This window comes from Diorhabda carinulata, chromosome 8, assembly GCF_026250575.1.
Source record: "Diorhabda carinulata isolate Delta chromosome 8, icDioCari1.1, whole genome shotgun sequence".
In the NCBI taxonomy this organism is placed as follows: domain Eukaryota; kingdom Metazoa; phylum Arthropoda; class Insecta; order Coleoptera; family Chrysomelidae; genus Diorhabda; species Diorhabda carinulata.
The window spans coordinates 22310209-22335443 of NC_079467.1; the positions used below are offsets into that span (position 1 = coordinate 22310209).

Below are 25235 nucleotides of genomic sequence, written 5' to 3' on the forward strand. Positions count from 1 at the left end.
TCAGAGCCTTTAAATTAAAAACAGCATAAAGTAGATGCTGAAATCAATCCATTCTCTGAATTATACATAAATTATGACAGAAGACAACACAAATGACACAAGATATTGCTGATGATCATCAAGCTAGTTCAAAGTAGAACAAACTCAATGAGCATTTAGCAATCAATTTAACATCATTTTATTCAGCGATTGTTAAGAACCACTGTAGTGTAAGGATTAACTAATTTTCATGTTGTTCTTCCTAATTAGAGAAAACATAAAATTATGTTTTCAAGATGAAAGAACGGAAAAGAAAACTGCTTCCTCCACTACAAAATAAAACAATCACAAAATAAAATATGAAAAATTCAAGTGAATCATAAAATAATATAAAGCTTAACATATAAACAGAGATTCTTCAGTCGATTTTGACATTTGTTATTATTTAGAACTTTAAGAAAATTGTGGCAACTACATTTTTAATCTAATCAACACTCTGCAATCACCCTAAATGACTAAGGCATACCCTGAATTGAAAAAACAAATTTAAATATTAAGATTGTATTAAATAATTGAATATTAAAAAAATTTAATTTCAATAGCTTTTCCCTAGTGACACCAATTAATACCATTAATTTGGAGAAAACATGACTTCTGCTTTTACAAAAAGATTCATTAATTATAAATTGTAGCGTTTTATTAATTTTTTATTGTTTTCCTAAAAAGTTACTGAATGGCCATAGTTAGTTCAACATTTACAAAAATCTCTAATAACTCTTCAATTTGACTCAAAACACAATATAAGATACCTATAAATAAACTTTCATTGGTTAAAGAATTTCATTAAATTAAGATTTTGTCTTCAATTTTCAAGTTCTCTACATTTGTAACAAAATTCTAATATTCGGCAAAAAATATAATTCAAAGTATAAAATTCCGTAATATTCAACCCTTTGACTGCACCAAGCATTTTGAGATTTTGTGCTCGATATGCGCATTCATTTCAATTATTGCATATTTATTAGTGTAGAGCAGTTGATAATAATTTTTAAAGTTGCAGAATCACAGATTATTATTTTTTTAATAAGATTATTGGCAAAGGGTGAGAAATGAAGAATACATTAAACAAATGTAAAGAAAAATTATTTCAAAAATTTGTGCTTGAAAACCTCACAAAAAATTAATGTTTTTTAGTGTGATACAAAACAGAGACCCTTACTGCTCCTGAGATTCGATATTTTCGTAATTAACTCAAAAACTACTGTTCAGATTCTTAAATAATTGCCAAAAATCCTTAGAGTGATTCATGAGGAATATTTGATATGTGTTATGTTAAGGTTTTGGGTGAATTAGTGAAAATCTGTTTCTGAAATTCGCTATATTTGTAATTGCTACTGAATGTTCCTGATTTTAGGTCTTTTCTGATTTAAAATTAATTTCTTTCATAATTTCAAATTAGAAGAGACCTAAAATCACGAACATTTAGAAACATAAACAAATCAAAAATTCTAAGAAAGAAGAAAGTAAAAAAGTTTATATTCATAATTAACTCAAAGATTCGTAAACAATATGTTAAGGTTAATGAGAATTATATATTATACAACAAAGACCTATCCTGCTTCTGTGATATTCATGATTAATTATTATGTGAGTAATTAACTATATTTTTCAATAATATACTTTTTGTTAGTTTGCTTATTGCATTTAATACTGCAACCCTATAATTATTTATCCAGCTGCTATTAGGGGTCTATTTTGCTTTTTCTGTAGTAATTTCACATAGTAGAAATGTATTATTGTTTTTAGTTTTTATGTGAGAATGAATAATTGGTACTGTAATTTTTAATTATTGTAAATAATTTTGTTTGAAGTTATATCCCAGTCAGAATTTGATAGTTTTTAGGTACATAGCAATAGAAGTTTCATTTTCATGCGTTGAACACTTATATCAAACCCAGTCGATTGCGCAACTCGAATCCAAAAAATTTTTCTGCTAGGATAAGTTTAATAAATCACACTTTCCCTAAAATAGTTTCAATTAATTCTCACTTCGTTTTTCACTTTTTGGATAACTCAAAAACCGACAAAGGTACCGCGAATAGTAACTATCTACTTGGCATTATCTGTGATAAAATTTGTGAGTTTCTAGCACAATTCTTTTTAGTTTTGACATTATTTGAGCGGAGGTGGCGAATTGGAAACCAAATCACAGTTCTGGAATTATATTTGGAATGTTCCGGAGCTATTAAAGATGGAATTGTCTTGCATGACAGCATGATATCCTTCAAATTTACTTAACTAGTAATTTTTCGATGCCCACTTCACAGAATGCTAGAAGCAGATATTTGTGTTCATCCGACTAAGTCAATTTTGGTTGGAACATGCTCACAGATGTTTAACCTTTAATAATACTCAGGGAATATAGTCTAATATAATTGTCATATTGAGCAATAAACTAAAATACAAGATACAAAAATACTCATTCGGAGAGTATGAGGAACATGTTTTTTATACGAACATATACATCAAACAGTTAAACACAGAGCTGTCAAATGGTTAAACACCAACTGTAGGTTTGAGGTGCCAAAACACTTGTTCAGAACTTATGAGGTACATATTTCTTGGTTGAACATATGCATCAAAGGATTAAACACAGAGCTGTCAAAGGGTTGAACCCCACTGTAGATTAGAGGTCATGTGAGCATTTATTTCAATTGATTTAGATTTAGATTTATATTTGCGTTTTTAAAATGGAATTACAACCACACTGCTCAAAAGAATATACCCTTACATTATTAGATGCCGAAACAATGAAGAACATATTGTTTGGACATCATATACATCCAGAGCAGTCAAGAGGTTAAATAAAAACTATTTTTTTTATTTAAAACAAAAATCTAGTTATTTAAAAAGATATTAGTAACAAATTCTATCCTTATCACTATATGAAATATTTTAAAAATGTCGAAAAGGATTCCTTTATAAATATATCACTAAAAATGTCAAATAATAATAATCTATTTCCTACCTTGGTCATTGGCTCTCCTGAATCGTCATCATCGTCACTGTTCTGGTCTAGTGCTATAGCAGCTTTGACGGCAGCCGTTCGCCGCGCTCTTTTTGGAGGAGGCTCTTCAACGTTATTTGAATTCTGTAAACAAACACAAATTAAAAATAAAAATAATTAGAATTCAGTAAAACAACTCACATCCTCCTGTTTCATATAGTCTTTATCCTCTTCATCATCGTCATCATCATCATCCATGTGAATGTCAGGAGGATCTATTGTTTCTTGTTTGACAAATGCATCAGCAGGTTTGATTTGTTGAGCCACAGCTGATATTGTACCATCCGCCATTTGTGATGACATTCCAGCCTCCCCTAACCATGTTAATAATTGTTTTTCTGCATTAGCACTTGTATTCCAGAATTCATATAACATATCTAACTTATAGGAACATCCATCACATATTTTTTTAGGCAATTGGTCATCCCGGGATACCTGTGAACAATAGAAAACCATATAAAACTATAAATTAAATACAATTCAATGGGATTAACAAAGTAAAACTAAATTACTGAAGGAAATATCTGTGACTCTTATTAATGAGACATTTAACAATTTATTTTTCTAGAAACACACTATTTGTAATTTAAACAAAAAATTGATTTCACTGTTTTAAATTAATATTAAGTTCTGGGAATTCAACTGAAAGTTTTTACTATGGAATGAAGGACAATCTTCAAAGAATTGAAAAGTGACAGAAATAATTACATAGAATTTGGCAGTTTTATATGAAAAAAATCAAAACTATACATTAGAATGGTGAAGAATTTGTGAGAAATCCAGCAAAAAATTGAAACATTAGTTCAAGGATTCAAAATTCACCACTAATAAGAAGTACAATTATCACTGAGACCCTTTTAAAGATGCTACTTTACAGGAAAATTAAAAATATATATATTTCACTTTTAAGTTCAATTATTGCCGAGAAAAAAACTTTTCTATAAGATCTAGTCATTGGTATTGTACATTTCCAACAGAGGGTACAGGGATGAAAGTTTTCACAACAACATAATAAAATCTAAGGTTTTATATTCTAAATTAATACTTATGCAGATAGTATAGTGAATCTCCAAAAGAGAGCAGACAGTTGTAAAATTTGTCCCAATACTAAGAGAAAATATAGTTATAATTTTTTAAAAAAAATGCCGAAAATTTTTTTTTACAGTGTGGACGGGATTTCAACCCACGACCAGCGAATCCAGAGGTTGACTTCTTAGTCCCCTCGACTAACGAACGCAATTAAAGTGAAGGGATACACTAACAGTAATAAACCACAAAGGAGAGTTACTAACAAGCTCTGAAACAAACCCACGTACAGGTGAAGCTAATAAAAGCTTGTTTAAACGTAAGGAACAAAAATTACGAACCCAACTAAAAACATTTGATCAAGTCCAATGCTTCTTAGCATATTTAGAAAAGATGTTCAAGACTTCTAGTTTTATTCAAAGACATTTATATTATGGATATGAGTAGAAATATTTTTTAGTTATATAATGAAATTTGTAGCTATACTCTTGTTCACTTCTGTGAACCCTATTTTTTAACATTTTTATTATGCTACTTCTTATAGTAAATGGAAAACTTTTATTTAAATGAACCTTATAATCAAAAATCAGCAGATTTAAATCAATCCAATCCTGACTATTGGTATACAATCATAATTTCTGTCAAAATATATTCTTTTGGGCGTTAACCTTTCTTAGATTTTATATTTTTCTAAAATATTGATTTAAATACTTATTAGAGCTATAAGTTTTTTATATAATGTGAAATATTCCTATTAAACATTTTAAAAAGCATGAAAATCATTTTAAATAAAAATAAAACTGAATTTGTATAAAATATACTTAGTATAAAAGATTTCCTTAATGAAATACTTAAGAAATGATGTATCTTAGTACTTTCAAGATTTTAATTTATGGATTCTAATTCTTGTATAATAACTACAATTTTAAATTAAAAACATTACATTAATATAATACAGGACGGTTAATGGACACAAAAAAATTCTTTGAGGTTATTATTTAAAAACAAATCAAGTTGATTCAATTTCCAAGGACATTTTTTCTGATAACCTTAATAAAACAGATGAAAATGTCTTATTGTATAACATTACATCATTTTATTAGATTGAGCCTTTCAAAGATTTTGTATAAAAAGGAACAATCTTTAAATGATGATACTGTACAGAGAATCGGGCTACAGAATTTTATATTTATAAAAAAATTCTGCGAAAAACTCTGTTATTTTTATGTAAGCCCAATTGAAAACAACAAAAATTATGTTAATTGGAGTTGTCAAGCATTGGGCTTTTATTATTTCTTATTCCAGATTTAAATCTAAACGATCACACGAATGTAAACAAAAATTCAATTCTGCCGGCATTAATCCCTTTTAAAACGATGGCGTGGGTTGTACGCCACTGATAGACTCTTGAAACGACTGTACAGGCTGTACCCGCTACAAAGTTACACAAACTTTGTTGTTGGGCAAGAACTGTATGAAAAAGGTCATGAAAAATGAGTGTAAAGAATACAAAATGGCCGACGCACATCCCCAACAAAAAGATATTCAAACAAACGTACTGTCAAAGATGTACTAGATTCTAAATTATTTTTGTATGGAAGAGAATGAAGAAAAAAAACGAAGTTAAGATAATGCAAACACGATTAAACACTTTGATCGACCCTTTACAATAAACCAATCATACCCCCCCTGCCCTATACTACGCCTCCCATTGTATTGATCTTTGCATAAAAATATTAGGTTGCTGCCTATCCCTGTAAAACGGAATATACGCAATTATTTGGAAAAAAAATGAAACTATTTGCAACTAAATCAGACTGAGAAAACCAATTAATCAAAGCTATTGCCAGCCAACGCCTAAATTGAATAATAAATGCAATAATTGATACCAATTCCAAATATTTATTTGGAAAAGTGTAATCACATTATCTACTTTGAACCGATAGTATCAAATTATAGTCCAGTAAAACGGGCGAACAATGTCAAAAACATAAAATCTGTCGAATATCAACTATCAAGAATACATTAACAATATGGCGGGTAACGCTAACTTACCTTCACCGGTAGACACGAACTAATTTTCAAGAAAATTTGCCTAATATCACCTTGTTCCTCAAAAATTGGTATATTAACATCGTCCTTAACTAAACACAGTCTACATAACTTTAACATATTATTATTATCCATTTTTACTTGTATTATTTAAAAAAGTCATTGGAGCTCACTAACAACTCTGGCGAATGCTTGACGATTGATGACGAAATGGGAAGACGACGGAAATGGGAAATTGCGTATCTGGTATGGTGACCGGAAAATGGTGGGGTGTTTCCTGTCGAAAAATCAACCAAATAGCGCGAAATTTGAATATTTTTTACATTGCTCCAAGAAATTGAGAACGTTTTATTTCTAGGCCCCTTCATATTAGGATTATTCAAATTAATTGTAAAACAATAATGACCTTTTGGGTATTGTCAATATCAGTTTGTATTTCTCCTATTAATTATTTAGAGCAACAATTAAATTAATAATTGCTTATATCAGCGCTTACTGAACACACTTTTTAAATAATTGATAATAGATCAATAATATTTTTAATAACATGTTTTAAATCCACAAATAGAAAATACGCTAATATCTACTAACTATTTTATTAAATAGTTTAGACTTTAATTTCTTTTGTACCTACACTATATATAACCATACTCAACAAAATGTAAAATTGGTTGCATAATAATACAACTCGCTTCTAATTTCATCAAGCAATAAATATAACCTATATGTTTGTTAAATGCAAGTATTTATTACAATCTCATATTTTGAAGAGAGTAGAAGCAAAGATGAGTATTTTTGTTCAGAAGATGAATCCCATAACTGGGTCTAATGACTGGGTTGTCCAAAGTGAGGAATATGACTATCACCAAGAAGTTGCTAGAGCTGCTTTTGCAGATATGTTACACGATACAGAACGAAATCAACTTTATGAGAAAGCTCTAAAAGCAGCGATAGACAAAAAGCACTCACAAGGAGAAAAAGCTAACGTTCTAGATATAGGAACAGGTAGTTTTAATACATTTGAATGGGAAATTCAATTCTTCTCTCATTTTATCATCTCTAGGCACAGGACTTCTTAGTATGATGGCAGTAAGAAATGGAGCTGATTCAGTAATAGCTTGTGAAGCTTTCAAACCCATGAGTGAATGTGCAAAGAAAATAATTGTGTCCAATGGATATGCAGATAAAATTAAAATAATACCTAAGAGATCTACTGACATTATTGTTGGCGAAGACATGAAAGAATTATGCAATATTCTAGTTACTGAAGTTTTTGATACTGAATTAATAGGAGAAGGAGCATTATCAACATTTCAGCATGCTCATAACCATTTATTGGAAAAACAAAGCATTGTTGTACCTTCTTCTGCTACTATATTTGCTCAAGTCGTTGAATGTCCACTTGCACACACTTGGAATAAAATTAAGGATGTGTATGATAATGATGGTGAGTAAAATGTGAGAATGAAATATGTTGACAGTGTAATTCTAAGTCTATTGCTTTACCTCAACTCTCTTATCAATATATCTATCTCATAATTGATTTATTTCTAATCATTTTTTTAAATTTCCAATTAAGATAGAGAATATTCTGACGATATTCTTCATGTTTTGAAAACACACTTTTATTTTCATCGATGTTTTCTTTAATTTCTGTGTTGGCTTATTTGATGTGAAATTAAAAAAAAATATTTTATTATAGTTCACTTATGTTAAATTATTCAAACAAACTAATTTTTAGGAAAACTGCTTATTAAAGCACCAGAATCTATAGACAACTGTGCTGGTTCAGCAGCTGTCCATGATCTTCAGCTTAGTCAACTTCCTGCAAACTCTTTTAATACTATAATATCACCAAAACCAGTATTCAAATTTGATTGGTCAGGCCAAACACCTTTAGTCTTTGAAAATTCATGTGTGTTCACAGAAAAAGCAGAACAGGATGGTATTGCCCAGGTTGTTTTCATGTGGTGGGAACTTGAAATGGATACAGAATCTAAAATAATTCTCAGTTGTGCTCCAGTTTGGGCTCATCCATGGACCAAATTGAAGCAAAAGTGTGACATACCTTGGAGAGATCATTGGATGCAAGCTGTATATTACTTACCCGAGGAAGTAAAAGTAAAGAAGGGTGAAGAAATCCATTTAATATGCTGTCATGATGAATATTCACTTTGGTTTAGCTTAATTAGCAGTATGAAATTTGATTCAAGTGAAATACCAAAAAAACATTTTTCACAACCAGAATGTGTCTGTGGATTACATGTCAGTGTACCAAGAACCAGAATAGGACAGATGAACGATGCTAAGAGAATTAAAAAATATTTAGCATTTATTGAAGAAAATTTAGATAATGATAGTTGTGTTCTAGTAATGGGAAATGCAAGTTATTTTGGTTTATCTGCAGCTCAATTGGGTGTTAAAAAAATGTATTTTTTCGAATCAAACCATCTTTTAAGAAGTCTTCTATCAGACTTCATACTTACAAATAATATAAAAAACGTAGTGGTGATACCATCTTTAAAAGAATTAAAAGAGACAAATCTCAAAGATGTTAATTTTATTATTAGTGAGCCATATTTCAGCACAAGCATTTTACCATGGGACAATTTACTGTTTTTATATTTACTTAGAGATGTTAAACAGCTAGTATCTGATGATGTACAAATATTTCCTCAAAAAGTCGTTATTTATGGTATCGCCGTTCACTTTAAGGACTTATACAAGATTAGATCTCCTCTGGAAACTTGTGAAGGTTTCAAGATGGACACGTTTGATCGTCTAATTCAGGTTTGTATTCTAAAAATACTTTTTATTCAAACATTTTACTAAACTCATTCAGTTTGTCTGTCTTGATTGAATCTTAGAATCAGGGGCGGATCTTGCCCTAAATTGGACCCTCTATCGGAATTTGTTGGAGTATCTTCAACCTAACTGCAGACAAGTCCAAATGGAGGGTATAATTTTTCACAAAAAAAATTAAGGCACCGGTATTTGATGATATGTAAAAAACCCCATATAAGAAATAAACAGTGTCCTGTTCGATAGTCCAGCAACCATTAGAATTTTAAGCTCCAATATAATAAAATCCAAATCCGTCGGTTGGGATTGTGTAGAAAAATTGAACGAGCTAGGCAAGAAAAATAAAAATAACCTACAATATATTCCGGTACACGGTACACACCGGAGCGAAGGGAATTGATATAGCCGTTCACGGAACCTGAACCCTTCTGTGGTATCAGCTACAGACTTAGCAAATAATGCGGCGTGCAAATTTTTTTGCACAGAGGACGAAATTTCTATCTACATTCTGAAATTTCTAAAAGGAGTGGGATTAAAAGATCAAATAGCACCCGTTCTGAGTACGTTCACCATTAAAAATATCAGACTTTATGACATAATTGACATATTCACATCAGTGCTGCCATATCTGAAAACTAAAATAACCTCACTCGTAGCATGTAAAAATTTGACGTTTCGACTTACTTCGATCTTTATCAAAATATTTTATTCTATAGACATCAAGTAATATTAGTGATGACAATGTAGAAGCCCAACCTCTTTGGGAATATCCAGGGTATGCCTTGAGTCCAGTTCAAGAACTTGCGTCAATTAGTATTGTTGATCCACCAGAAAATGTTGAAACTTATAAGGGAACATTCGATTTAGAAGGGTAAGTATTATAATGTTATATCAATTTCCATATTCCCACATGCTATCATAGACTTTATTGTAATCACTTTGATGAACAAAAAATTTCAAATTGAAAACTAATATTAAATGAAAATGGCATTGCAACCGGTTATGTATAGTTTTTATGCAAAAAAAAATTGAAATCAATCAAAATTTTAATAACAGAATGGCCCATTCAAAATTTAGGAAGATAACTGATATATTTGTTCTAAACTTTTTTCTAGGAATCTCAATTGTAACGGTATTGCCTTATGGACAGATTGGTACCTCACCGATTCACCTCGACATATTATAACTACAGGCCCTGTTTCTCCCGTCAAGATAGGAGAAAAAATCGACTGGTACAAACACGTTCGACAAGGAGTTTGCATGTTTCCATCCACAAATTCCGAACAGATTAAATATTCTCTAAATATAAATCTTGTAAATGGCAGTATAGGTTTTAAATGTACATAAATAAAACAAATTGAAATCTCCCAACTATAATTTATTCACATTTTTTAAAAAATTTATTATATATTTACTTTCAAATGGTGTTGCGGGCTAAGGACTATGCAAGAGGTAAACAGTCGAAATTTGGAAAATAGAATAGAAATGATACTAAACATAGGGAGAAATTTGAAAATTTACTACCTTGTATAGTCTAGCCAACTCTCACTACTCACAGTTTGTAACCCCTGCTCTAGTACATTCGAACACAATTCCTAAAATCTTAGAAGGAATGTGGTTGAGTGAACCTTTATTTTAAAGGTAGTTCAACTTTCTTCTCAAAAGTAGTAAAAAATGAAACAGTCAAAATATTCAATGGTCAAAATGTTGTCCATTATTATCTAAACAATGATAAAGTCTGATCTCAATGAACAATTGATTTTAGTTACATCTATGGGAAGTGGAAAGGGTGTCCATGCGAAATAATTTTACCATTCGTATCAAGTTGATTTCCCAAATTAGTCATTAACGTTAGAACTCAAACGTTAATGAAGATAAACAAGTAATAAAATTGTGAAACAATATAAAAATCTATGTATGTTCATATAAATGAATAGGACACTCTGTATGACACAAAAATTTGAAAAAACTATATAACAAACAAATAAGAACATTGAATATTCCTTTGTTCACGTATTGTAGCACAGTAGTCACTTCTGTTTTATTTATTCCAACATTCGAGTTTATGAAGAAAGTAATTTGCTGTTGACATCGCACTCAATTCAATAAAACTTCGAAATTGAATCGAATTCTTTCTCTGCCTATCTACACTCCAAATAAAAGTAAATTTTAGTAGTGTTCACATATTGAAAAGACTAAATGAAGGAATAGTAAAAAACAATCATACGAAAAAAGCATAGATGTTAACAAGAAGCTGTTTTTTTTTTTAATAAAAGCTACAACTTTAAAGTTACCGATATAATAATATTCTAAATATTGATACGTATAAAAATATTTATAATGGGAGTGTATTTCCATTACTATACATTAAATATTAACCATAAGGTTAATAAAAAAATAATCAGTTCCAATACTAACACCCGATTTCTTCTCATTCTAATAAAGTGTCAAATTAGCCACATAACTTTAGTACCAACTTTTAAATGTCAAATAAATGTTTACCGCTTCTTCTCCCTAGTTGGTTTAAGTCCAAACTAATAAGATGTTTGCTCTTGGTAGCTGCACTGGAGTTGCACCGAACTGAACCGGTGCAGGCTAGTTCATGAGTATAGAATTCGTTCGATCGTATACAAAGAACGATATAGTGCAGAGAGCAGTGAAGTATTTGTTGATTGTTGTATTTGATGCTTTGTAGTATTAACAATAATGGAAAACGATGTAGTACCACCGTTTCCAGACTACACTTATTGCACAGTCTTGCACTGCACTGGATGAACTGACATGGACCCAGTGCTAGCAGTACAGTTATCTGGGTGAACTAGTTCTCTTGCACTTCTACTAAGAACAGCGAGACTAGCATTGGTTCTGCTACAAAGAACGCTTTAGGGTATACTTCCTGAACTAGTTCTGCCAGTGCAGCTACCAAGAACAAACCTAAGTATTTGTCACTTTATTATTATTATGTACTCAGTAAATAGTTTACTTACTACTTAATAGTTTATTTACTATGAAAGTTGCATATATAGCAATTGTCCATATATTGAATAAGGAGAGAAATAAGCGAAAAAACGTTCTTCTATTGACGGTTTCCTATTATATGTGTTTGTGATAACGATCCGTGCTTAATCATATTTGCACGTGTTTTGTTAAAGTTAAAATTGAATTAGTCGCTAGTTGGAGAAAGTTGTGTTAGTCTAAAAATTATAATTTATTTTGATAATAATTAATAGTAACAAGAAAACGATAAAAAAATTTTATCATCGGATCAAAAATTGCAATGATCAATTTTATGACGAACGGAAAAAGCTCGTTCTTCTGTTGTATTTCCTCAATTCTTCATCAAACAAATCTTCTAAATCTTTGAAAGTGTACATATTAAATATTTATTAATTATTTGTATGACGAATATTTCCGAGAATTAACTAATCAAATATAAATATAATAAACAAACCACTTTTGATGTACATATAATATTTGAGGTTAAGTTTTTACTAAACTATTTAATTAAAAGATGTGTCTGTCTAATAACTTATTTGACAAATAACTCGATTTAGTCGGAGGTTTAATTTATCAGAAGGTGAAGAAACCGAATTTTTGGTTATAAGTTATCAAATAAAACATTGGAATGGTAAGCTTGATTAAAATTTGAAATTTTAAACACTTCCATAAAATATAAGGTATGTTGAGACAAATCTCAACGATAAGATAATTATCTACATAACTAATGAAAAATTAGTGCGATAAATATATGAGACCATTAAGCCTCCGGAGTGGCGTCTTGAAGTGGAATAATTCAGTTTCTTATGTGACTAAAAATATATGTTAGCACAATACTACATAATCTAGTTAATATCGACTTTTCATATTAAAAAAAATCTTTATTTGCAAATTTCTTTTCTCTGATTTAATTTCCGTTTACAGTTATTTATAGCCAAATATTTCACACCAGCATATAAAATATTATCATTAGTATCTATACACAGTTAGTTATAAAACCAATAAACACAAATTAATTAGTCATCTTTTATGAACTCATCAATGAATGAGCATTATTATTTGTTTAGGTGATACCGGAATTTATCAATTCATACCTGCGTTATTAATCACTTTATCAAATAAAAATTTACAATGATTACATGATAATAGTAAATCATTCATTACATTCAATTGAAGTTTAAATAATAATAAACGGTCGTTTGGGAGTACATTAAGGACTCTATTGGAAATAAGAATAAGAATAGAATTGCTGCTTATTATTTCCAATATGCGTGATGAGTTTCCTATTGCATCAGTGGCTGAAACATTTCAAATAGCGATAAACAGCACTCTGAACTATTACCATCTTCAAGTAGCAACAATATATGTCAAGATGCTTGAAGAAATTCGTTATAATCGCAAAAATCCTGCATAAGAAACTGTTCTAACTGCAATATACAAATAATAGAATGTTAGTTATATGAAACTTTAATATGCAGAATTATTTAATTACAAATTAATTTTGTTTATACATACATACAAGTCTTTTTTAACTAGTGTCGAAAGTATTAATACGCACGCTTTTTTGTAAAATTAAATTTTTAATCATGTCACCTTGACTTAAAAATGTCACTTAACAAAACTATTTTTTCCTTCTTCATAACAAATTTTAGAGCAACCTAACCTCAATATAACAAACCTCTGTTCAGCTGATTATTAAGAATATTCACTGGTTCCCTTTGGATTTGTCGTATCGAGTGTTTTCTAATATATTTTTTAATTTTTTTCGCATTCACAAAATAAGCATCGTATCGCCTGGAATACAAAATGTAATCGATAGCGCAGCTTAGTTATTATTGATCAAACTATTTTTCGACAATCTCTTTGAAAATATTTTCATCGACTTAACTACTTACGGTGCCTTGTTGACGTTTTCATCTTTTGACAAATATTGTCGTTGAATTATTTTGATACAAATATTTCCTTTTAGACTCCAGGTATGTTAATTTTTATAATATACCTAATGACATGTAGAAAATTAATTACTTAACCTTCAAAATATACATTTAAGATTTTACGTTGCAAGTTGCAAATTGTTATAATTAATTTTCATGTGAAAAAAACGACTCGGCGACTTTTTTTAGATAATATATCACTCAATAGGTTGAGTGTCTAAGAAAAACACATTTTTTTTTCAGAAATCGTTTTTATTCATCAATGTAATATCCTTTAAGAGCAAAAATATCATTCCAACGCTTCTCTTAACTTTTCGATGCCGTGTAGAAGAATTTGTCTTTTATCTCAAACTAGCTTCCAGTTTCGGCAACTGCTTGATCATTTGAGGTGAATTTCTTACCGGCGCGTAGTTTTTAAAATCAGCGAATAGTCACTGGAGGTTAGATCTGGACTATATGAAGTGTAATTCGTTCAATTTAACCATCGCTGCCATCGATTTGTGGATCGGTACATTGAAACTTCGACATGAGAGGGCGTTTTTCCTTGATTTTTGCCTTGAAACGATCCAGCTGCTCTATATGGTATTCGCTATTGATTGTCTCCTTTGGAGATAGTGGATGATCAATATTCCATGCGCATCGCAATAGCCGGTAGTCACTGAGGGCTAGATCTGGACTATACGGTAGATGAGGTAGCAATTCGAAGTGAAATTCGTTCAATTTAACCATCGCTGCCATCGATTTGTGGATCGGTACATTGTCTTGGTGAAACTTCGACACATACGAGGTCGCCACAACCTTCTCAGCTGGCTGTTGTGCCTTTGTACGCTTTGGACGTGGTTCACAGGCTGTAGTCCACTCAGATGATAATCGTTTTGATTCCGAAGTAAAGTAATGAATCCATGTTACATCCTTTGACATACATCGACGCAAAACTCTGATTCATTACATGTACACACTGCTCTGAATCATCAACACGTTGATGTTTTTGATTGTCTGTCAGTAAACGCGGCAAAAGCTTTCCCATGGTCAAATGTTCATGCATAATTGTATACACACTGTCTGCTGATATCTTTGATTTGTTCAGTTTCCTCAATCTAAAAGACATATCTCGACTAGATTTCACTCAATAATGTGTTGATCAAATCTTCATTACCCACGTTTTAACTCGTATAATTATAGTTTTTAGTAACAAAAGGTTTGGTCCCAGCTGTAAGATAAAAATGTCTGTCGTTACTTACGAAAAACCGTTGCAACACATCAGCTTAGCTGATTGGTATGCAAAACAATGGCAAATGCAACAGACGAATGATACAAGAAGAAACGATTCATTCTGTTTAAGACATGAATTGAGACAACTAAGAAACGAGACCAGAATTAGAACTGAATGGGACACTTATCACAACAACGTCAGATTGGCAGACAGAATTACAGAAACTGATAGATGGAGAGATGTAAGTATGACTATCTTCCCTTAGACTTTCCAGTCTTTTCAATCATATTGATTGATGATCGGGGATACTTGCTTTTACATTTTACAATTCGCCGATCATCAGGTGATTTACGCAAACCAGAAAGAGGATTTTGAATACATGGCGAGAAAACTTGAAGATGAGTACGAAAAACGGCATCTTCAAATCAGTATCACAAAACAAAATATCTCTGCATTGGTGAATGAAAAAATTTGAACAAAAAAGAACAAAAGGAAAATAGAAGCTACAGAAATTGAAGCAACGAGAAGGGCATCTGGGACATCAAAGATGGGAAAGATTGACTAAAGAGAAAATTAAGAAACAACTGGTATGGTATGGGCATGTTTACAAAATGACAGAAGCAAGAAAAGAGAACGTGTATGTGTTTGTTTAAAAGAGAATCAACGAAACTTAATTAACTCCCGGACGATGCATATATAATCATTCGAAAGCCCGGAAATATATTAATATTAGTACATTTTGGCGTTTAATTTAATCCCACAACGAATACGCTCTTAATCTAGCTCGCAAAGACTTCATAATGATCAGATACAAACAAATTTATGGGATGTATTAGTTTACAAAATATATTCGACAAAATCGTGGAAAATATGTGTACAGAGGAACCCAGTGTTTACATCTGATCTTTTAATCTCAATCCTTTTAGAGATTCTGTAGCTGTCAGAGATCTTCGTCTTCTATTTCATACAGTGCTTTGTGTTCACACTTCGAACTAATGTGGATAGAAGTTTCCATGATGTAAAGACTACAAGGTGTACTCATCCCGAGGGCTCATTTTCGACTCGTTCTGCGCATCTCTCAAGAGCCAATGAGAATTCGCTCCCAAATTGGCGCGTTGTTTTGGGAGCGAATTCTCATTGGCTGTTTCCCAGCTGGTGCGCAATAGCACTCTTTGTAGTCTTTACATCATGGAAGTTTCGTCCTCTGTGTAGCAAAGTCTTGAACACAGATGGCGTTACGAGAGTTTTTCAGAAAGCATACCCCAATTAAGCATCTTTTATACAAACTATACCGTCTTAAACTTGTTTTATCTCTATATTCAGATACTCTTTTTGTTTTGAGCATGTCCAAAGTGCAAGGAGCATCGAGTTATAGTTTATATAATTAAAAATTATAATTAATTAATGTTGCAGGTTTTAATTTCTTGTTTGGATAGATTGAATCACGAAATTAAATTACTCAAAGATGAAAAATTTGACACCGAAAGAGAACTGGATGCCCTTGGAATTCCTCTCGGTATTATTTCGGAATGCATTTCTATGAGAGATTGTAGACAAGGTACGGAACTCACTTACGATGAGGCAGATACCGAATTGAAAAAGGTAACAAAACTACAATACTATTTATTGAACTGTCATTATTTATAAGAATATAATAACTATTTAATTGAATTGCTTCATAGTAAAATTGATTTGTTTGAATAGAAGCAATTCTTTTATTCTTTTAGGAACTTTGTTTAGTAGAAAATGTGAAAAAAATGTTAGTAGAAAGATGCCAGTCCGCATGGGAGAAGCTAAACAAACTAGAAGAAGTTAAATTTTATCTCAATCTTGATATTAACGATAAAACTGAAGCTTATGAAATCGACAAAGATCAATTGACTTTGGACAAGAACTGTGCCAATATAACTTTCAAAATAGATCCTTTACGCATTGTTAAAGGGTATGTTTCAAAATAGTTTTTTCTACGTCGATATATTTTTCGTTTTCAGAGGAGTTTTAACTCGAACTTAATCTAGCATGATATCCAGCCATTATGCCATAAATCTTATATTTTTTCAACTTATTTAAAACACTTAGAATTCAAACAAAGCTTATTTTTCCATCTGACATTTCTGACTTGACCTTAAGTTCAAATTGAGATAACATTTAGGCTAAATAGCAATTATTGGCACTTTAAATTTAAAGCTTCCTTTAAATGTATTTTGAAACCGGTTATTAGTTATTTAAGAGCGTGTCAGACGGTGTAATTGAAAGTCTGAGGTGTGTGTGAAGTGTGTTCACCATGAACATCGCTGCAATACTTAAAAATCCGTAATTTCAACGGGGACAAACTGTATAATAGCTAAATTTCTGAAAATAAATGGAATAATCAAAGAGAATTTTTTGTTTAAAATCGACGAACTAAACAGTTATACTTTTTAAATCATATATAGAGAAGCGTCTTCATCATATACGAAGGTTGTCTGAAAAGATCGAACAAACTAACAAGGTATTTTTTTCAAAAGCATTTTTATGTTTCAATATTGTTTCCTTTGAAGTCTATACACTTTTTTCAACAATGTTTTAGTCTTTTAAACCTTTCCAAGTAATAGTTGCCTAGTTAGGAAACAGATGGATGTTGAATCTGGTAAATACGGTGGTTAATCAACCAATTCGAATCGCAGCTCGTGGATTTTATCCATGGCAACCACCGGGGAGTGAAAAGGTGCGTTGTCTTTAGAAAAAGTACTTTCTTTTTGTAATAACTTCCTTTATCTCATCAAGCGATGGTGAGTGAAAATTTCCTGTTATTCTCTATGAAGATACCCGATCCCATGACTATCTCAAAAAACTTTTACCACTTCTTCGGCCTATGAAACCGTTATGCCTTTTTTGCGTCAATAAGACCTGGGAAATGTTCATTAGAATGGTCCAAAATGAGCAAACGCGGCACCCAAAGCGCAGATAGTTTAAATATTTATAATTTCATAGTCAGTACATGGCTACCCAAAATTTTATGGTCGTAAAAGATGGTGCAGAGTTTCCGAACACGGTGCTTAATTCCTCTTTCATTCGCGTAGGTGTATTGCCTTTCAAAAATGATACTCAAGTTGAGTTCGGAAACTTTTCAATCACCCCCGTAATTTCATCCGATTTATGAAAGTAAAAAATACAATTTGTGAATTCAGTAAATCATAATATAGTATCTAGGGTAATAAATAATAATTTCAAATTGTTTTTATGTTGTTATTTTCTCAGAATTACGAATGTGTGTTATAAACTTTTTTGCTACTAACAATGAATGACAAATTAATAATTTCAGGTAATCTAATGTCAATAAACGGCACGTATCGACGTATCTCAATATTGACACAGGAAACAAGAAATACAATGAAATAATATTTTTATCTCTGATTGTTGTTTTGTAGACATTTCGACAACTTCCGAAATAAATTAAATATTATTAATCACCAAATTTGATCATTCATGAGTTAAACTTAACAAACGAGTATTTTTTCTTAATTAAAAAGACGCAGTTTTTGATAATATAATTATTTCAATCGGATTATTAGTATCAGAAATTTACCAGGAATGTGATTATAAAGCATCAACCGCCTCTTCATGAATAAAGAGAAATTATTGGGTGTCAAATAAGGACTGTACGGTGGTTGATGCAATATTGTGGTGGAAAACGATTCTTCTTCTCTGCGATTGGTTTCTCTAATTTTTTCAAACACTTCTGGTAAACAATCGCTGGTGTACTATTCAGAATTGATCGTTCTACGTTATTCAATTTTGTGAGAAATCTGAATTTTGTCATTCAAACTATTCTCTATACATATTTGTGATGTTTCTGGATGTAATGTTGCCTCCTGCTTTGATTAGAAGAGCTTCTCCTGAAACAGTGACTTGTGTAGCTCTTAAACATTTCTAATACAAGACATTTTACAATCAAGCTGGGATTTCTCATAATTCATTTATCCCCACATGTTGGTTGATACATTTTCTTCTCTTATAAGGTATATATAATGTTTCTTTACTAACATAGAGTTTCCCAAGAACTTTTTCGGTTATTTATATCGTATATTTTCGATGCTCCGTTCATTTTGCCCGACCCGGTATAGATTATGCGACATAATGAATGAAAGCCTCATCCTTAAAATATTTTTACAGCTCAGTACCGTACGAAACGTGGCTAGATCATACCAGAAACACAAAACAAATGGCGGACAACGAACTAACAGATACATTAAAACTACGTGAATCTCTTTTCGTTGTCAGGGAAAGGGCTCGGAACGATATGTTGGCACAAAGAGATAGAGTCGATTTTACTTTACGTAAACGTATTTATGACATACAAAGAGTGAGGAACGAGGTTGAATGGCAACAATTGAAAATGAGAGAAGAAATGGAAAAAGTACTAAAGGAAATACAGGATTTGGAAATTGCCCTATTAGCGAAAACGGACGCCTTAAAATTGGCCGAAACAAGATTAGAGAATAGATCCTACAGGTAACTGTTAGATTTTTAAACTTGCAGCCATGGCATTATTTATCACCTGTTTTGTAAACTGTTTGTCGGAAACTGTCGTTCAAACATTGTTACCGGGCGATTTTACTGTTCTGAATATGGACTACAGCGAATTAGTGAAGCTCCTAGACTGGTTCTAGCGAACAAAAGGTCGTCCTAGAACATCTGGGATCGAAGATGATATTGAAAGTGTTTTGCGAGAAGGTACATTCGTCGCGACGAAGTTTGCTTCGAATTTTGATCTTAAATTGCATTCAAAAAAACTTCGATTAACACAAGCGTAATCCATTTGAGGCCCATTTCCATATCAATGGGTTAGTGAAACGTTAATATTGTCGTTACTGGGTGAGTGAACTTCCTAAACTCAAGCTTTAGAAACCACTGCATAGTCCTGACGTGACAAAATAGACAGAAATATCGACCAGAGGAATCATTGTTCAGTGTTAATACCGAACGATTTGTTACGAAGTTGGATATTTTGCATCCAGAACGTAAAACTTGAAAAATAATCATTTCTAGAGGTAATATTTTATGGCTCTCTGGTAGTCTAGATTTGACGCCTGTTCACTTTTTTGTGAGGATATTCAAAGTATACAAATTTAGTTTTTATTTTTAAATACATCATCTAATAAATCGATCAATCGATTACGGACTCTCTCTGTATTAATTTCCAGGCCGGGAGTTGAGCTCGCCCGCGATGAAGCAGAAAAAGGTCTGAAAGAAGAAGTTCTTCAGTTACGCCAAACGCGCAAAGACTTACAAGACAAAATCAATTGTGCCAAAGCTACTTACAACGCACTCGAAGATCAGCAAGTTAGAATAGACAATAATCTTCTGGATAAAGGTCAGGGGTTGATGACGGATTTAAGATGTTTGGATCTTAGAATCCGATTGAGAACCGGAGAATTTGCTGGACCGGCGACTTCGACAGATAGAAATATTCAGTTAACCAGAATGGAAAAGGAAATACCGCCATCTTAATATTTGATTAAATCATATGAATATGGGACATTATTTTTCAGCACAATATTAAAACATAGTAATCAATATCTAGTGAATACATTTGTCTGAATACATTTATACGTATTATTTAATTCCGCCATTATAGGCTGGATTTTTATAGGATTTTTATAGCTTGAATAAAAAATTAAACTAGAAACAGCAACGGCCGATTATATGATTATATAATTGAGGTTATAAACAATGAAAGAAAACTTTCGAACTTGTGATGAAGGGAAGTAGTGAAATTGGGTGCTATTTGAGGGATAAAAACCGTTTTACGTTATTTCTTCATACAAAAGTTGTAGATAATAAAACTTTTACTTCATATGTTTTTCGACATAACCTCAAAGTTTGCGAGAAAATGACGAAAAATTCATAATATTTTGATGGGAAAACCTACTTTGGTATAAAATATAAAAAGTTGAATGTATTTACTTATTGGACACAATGCCAAAATTGAGTAAATTAAAAAATGAAAAGATACTGTATGCAAAGAAAAAATATATAAAGTTTAAAATTTCACAGCATACGGGTATTTGAAATTCCCGCCCAAAACGATTGAAGATTGGGATTATAATTAGAATATCGCCAAAGTGAAACTCTTGGCCTTTTTGGCCTTTTTGCAGCAAATTTTTATTATATTTTATTTTATTTTAAGGTGATTGACGTATTTCGAGATTTTTCATAAATATACAGGGTGATTCATTAAGAATGTCCAATCTCCGAACTGTAGATTCTAGACCTCAAAATATCATGATTCTGCTCAACGTGCCTTATGCAAATATTTCTAGTTTCCGAGGTACCTACGGGGTGTTCAAAATTTAAATTTTGATTTTCGCAATAATTTTTTATGTTTTCACAATTCAAAATCTTTGAAAATTGGCAATTTTACGTTTTTTGGCATGAGGAATCATAATTTGCACTCTAATTTAACTTTGGTAATAGAGGTCGCTAGTTACACTTGTTTTTGTTATATTAAATCAAAGTAAACTTTTTTTGGGCTAAACTTACAACTAAAATAATAAAAAAATATTAAAAAGCGTTAAATTCTACAAAAAAAAAAAGTTACTCTTCTTTGATTCGTGCAACTCAATCGGTTATCGAGTTATTTGCTTCTAAAAGAGAAGTAATTTTTTCTTTGTAAACTAATGCCTTCATTTGCGACCAAATTGGAGAATCCAAAGGATTTAAATCAGGGCCTTTTGGTAGCCAAGCAAACTCTCTTCCACGACCAATCCATCGATGCGGAAACTGTTCGTTTAAGTATTGACGAATGTGGTGGTGCTCCGTCGTGCAAAAACCACATATTTTGTCTTAAAGCGAGAGGTATATCCTCTAGTTATTCGTGTAAATATATATATATATATGGTGGCTAAACACCCCAGATGGGGTAACGCCGCTCTTACGAGTTTTCTAGATCTTTTTTTTTTTGTTTCGGGGTAGATCAGTCCCCATTCTCTTCTGTTTATATCTTGTGGCACATATCCTGCCAGGCTCGTCTATCTTTCGTTTTTTCTTGCCAGTTCCACATCCCAATTCTCTTAAGGTCGTCTTTTACCTCTTGCCACCATGTAGACCTTGGTCTTCCTCTTCTTCTAGCACTTCCAGGGGTCCAATCTAATATTGAGTACGCTACTGTTTCCTCTCCTGCTCTCCATACATGTCCCAGCCATCTTGCTCTTTGTTGTTTAATTTTTTTTACTATGTCCTCTTTAATTTCTTGTGCTATTTCATGGTTTATTCTTCTTCGATACTCATTTTCTGTTAGTTTTACTGGTCCTAATATTGTTCTTAATATTTTTCTCTCAACAATTCTTAAATCTTCTTCTTGCTTTTTTGTCATAGTCATAGTTTCTGCAGCATACATCATGACCGGTCTAATAACTGTTTTATATATTCTCATTTTTGTACTTTTTTTTTGTTAGCGTAATATGCCCTGTTAGCTGCTGTTATTTTTTCTTTGACTTCTGCCTCTTTATTTCCGTCACTACTTAAGGTTGTTCCTAAGTACTTGAATGTATCTACTTCCTCAAAATCAAAATTTCCAATTTTTATTTTCTGTTTACCTCCTATAATACGTTTATCTAGCCTCATTATTTTTGTTTTCTTTTCATTTATTTTGAGACCCAATTCGTGTAAATGTTCTTGAAGAAAATCTAAATAAAGAGGTCCATTTAAATTGATTGGCAGCTGAAAAGGACCTATTAAATACCCACATATTACACCACACCAAATGTTAACCTTTGTTATTGTTACATATTTAAGGAATAATAAACTTTTTTGAACTTTTTAGAAGCAAATAACTCGATAACCGATTGAGTTGCACGAATCAAAGAAGAGTAACTTTTTTTTGTAGAATTTAACGCTTCTTAATATTTTAATCGAAAGTTTAACTTAAAAAAAGTTTACTTTGATTTAATATAACACAAACAAGTGTAACTAGCGCCCTCTATTAGCAATGTTAAATTAGAGTGCAAATTATGATTCCTCATGCCAAAAAACGTGAAATTGCCAATTTTCAAAGATTTTGAATTGTGAAAACATAAAAAATTATTGCGAAAATCAAAATTTATATTATTTAAACTATGAACACCTCGTAGGTACCTCGGAAACTAGCAATATTTGCATAAGGCATGTTGAGCAGAATCATCATATTTTGAGTTATAGAATCTACAGTTCAGAGATTGGACATTCTTAATGAATCATCCTGTATACATGAATTTGTCATTTGGCTTTTACACACTGTATATATATATATATAGTGTACATTTCAGTTATTATTAAGTTAAAATCTTGTAATTTCTGGATCAAAATATCAAGTTGTATCTTGTAGAAAAATTATGAAAAAAATTGAAAAAACTGATATGACGTTTTGAATGAAGTTATATTTAATTTTTTTAGATTATAAAAAGACGGGGCGACGTATCGACTTAAACTGGTTTCTCGAGAAAAGTTTACGAGTTTTAAGAAAAAAAAATATTACCGCACATCATATAAAATCATTTTTCTACGAGGTTTTAAGCTTTTTGATAAATTAATCGCCTACATTGATTAAAAAATAAAAAATCATTCATTTTAAAAGTTCGATATATTTGGAAATATGTAAGATACAATAAGATTTCACCGATTTACACATGCTGTAGTGCAAATTTTCATTAATACATCTCAGATCTATTTCTTCGGCTCCGTTATCATTATTGGTAGTGGCGTCATGTTTACCAGGAGGAAAATTCACAAGGAGATAAGTGGGGCGACATGTGAGGCCAGGGTAAGAAAGCGAGCAACGGTCAGATGCGAAAGTTCCTTCATGTAAAATATTTTGTATAATTCTTTTACGAAAAGTCCACTAGTTTGTCCAACTGTATTATTTTTATCTATTGCTTTGGTTTTATTAAGAATACCAACGGTCAGTTTCTCAAATCTCAAAATACACCTCAGCAAAAACGAATGCACTAATGAAAAATTACCAAATGTTTCCCATCAGGCTTGTACCAGTTTACAAAAAAAAAAAACTGGTAAAAGTCACATGGAAATTGGATGCCGTTTTTATAATTTTTACTTTAGTGTATAATCCTGACACTGACATTTCGTGTGATTGATAGCCTCTATGGAAAAATATTTGTCTCTAAGTGTGTGGAAATAAACGAGTTCAACTTTTTTCTCCAATATCGGTTTGCATCTTTTGTTAAATTCACAACATCCTGAATTCTGGCATCGATGTAAAACGGTTACGTGAGGTCTTATCTGAAAAAATAAATGAATTTTTAATCGATGTTGTTAATGATGAATCGTTTTTCTTGGGGAAGATCTAGTATACAATTGAAGTTTTGTTCTTCACATAAAAAGTAGTATATTGCAAGATTCAGTGAAATTTGTTTTAGAGAAAATTCAAGAAGCTTTTATTTTTTTTTTCACTCATTTTATTCAATTTAGGTTTCTCACTAATCCGAGTTGCCAGCTTATGAACTGACTCACTTCAGAGGTTTATCAATAATATTCAAAACAGTTAGTTGTAGACTAGATGAATATAATTTATTATATATACGTACAATTCATAAATTTTGTTATATACAGTTCTATAAACAACTGCCAAATATTCAAAAAGTGCAAAGTCTCCAAATCCTTCAAAAATTTGCTTCTTCGAAATTTTTTCGTTTCCTCTATACAAAATTTACGATTCATCTTTACTTTCATTCTCGTCAATCACCGCATTAATTTTTTACTTTTACTTTTATTTATGAATCGTATATTTCATCTCACGAATCAATTATTATGAGAATTGTCAAGTAATGGAAACAAAATTATTGATATTTCTTTTGGTTTATTTCTGTAGAAACTTTTTATTCATATTGTTACGAACAAGTTCGTAAAATGCTTTCCTAGGACGGCCCTGTCCACCCACACCAAGAAATCGAAATCAGTTCATAGTAAAAATAAATTAAAATCTTATTTCACTATCCATTTAATCTTAAATACCGTACATTTCATTTAAATTTCCAAACAATTTTTGGAAAGAAATTCAAACTTTGATACGAATCCAATTTTTTTTTTAATAAATGATCAAATTAGTACCTAACCTTCCTAGACCCTCCCAGAGTCCAGCTATTATGAAATTTTAAAAATACGGCGAGTTCGCGCGGCGCCTTATACA

General features: G+C 31.4%; 3 protein-coding genes across 50 annotated transcripts in view; 2 read left to right on the forward strand and 1 right to left on the reverse strand.

Annotated features, from left to right (window-relative positions):
• LOC130897056 (zinc finger protein OZF-like) overlaps positions 1–6353 on the reverse strand; it is a 287205-nt gene extending 280852 nt beyond the window's left edge. For 24 of the 47 annotated variants that reach the window (XM_057805597.1, XM_057805570.1, XM_057805582.1 and 21 more), the window contains exons 1-3: positions 6128–6344; positions 3188–3481; positions 3008–3130 (exon numbers count right to left, since the gene is read on the reverse strand). In XM_057805597.1, coding sequence (XP_057661580.1) covers positions 3008–3130; positions 3188–3481; positions 6128–6259 — 549 coding nt within the window. In that variant the 5' untranslated portion in view covers positions 6260–6344. Of the gene's footprint in view, positions 1–3007; positions 3131–3187; positions 3482–6127 lie in introns of all 47 variants that reach the window. The other 23 variants (XM_057805615.1, XM_057805578.1, XM_057805602.1 and 20 more) reach the window with 4 other exon arrangements.
• A 440-nt stretch (positions 6354–6793) lies between these two features.
• Positions 6794–10293, forward strand: LOC130897060 (protein arginine N-methyltransferase 7). The gene is made up of 5 exons (XM_057805619.1): positions 6794–7129; positions 7188–7571; positions 7866–8914; positions 9643–9797; positions 10042–10293. The coding sequence occupies exons 1-5, from the start codon at positions 6850–6852 to the stop codon at positions 10271–10273; spliced, it is 2100 nt and encodes a 699-aa protein (XP_057661602.1). The 5' UTR covers positions 6794–6849; the 3' UTR covers positions 10274–10293.
• A 1714-nt stretch (positions 10294–12007) lies between these two features.
• LOC130897414 (tektin-2) lies at positions 12008–20741 on the forward strand. Of its 2 annotated transcripts, none has more exons than XM_057806253.1 (6): positions 12008–12554; positions 15040–15311; positions 16484–16672; positions 16798–17012; positions 19226–19564; positions 20257–20741. In XM_057806253.1, exons 2-6 carry the CDS (start codon positions 15081–15083, stop codon positions 20561–20563), a joined length of 1281 nt encoding a protein of 426 aa, XP_057662236.1. In that variant the 5' UTR covers positions 12008–12554; positions 15040–15080; the 3' UTR covers positions 20564–20741. The 2 variants fall into 2 exon arrangements, with proteins under 2 accessions (XP_057662236.1, XP_057662235.1); XM_057806252.1 differs by lacking the exon at positions 12008–12554 and adding an exon at positions 13762–13899.
• Positions 20742–25235: the final 4494 nt, after the last annotated feature.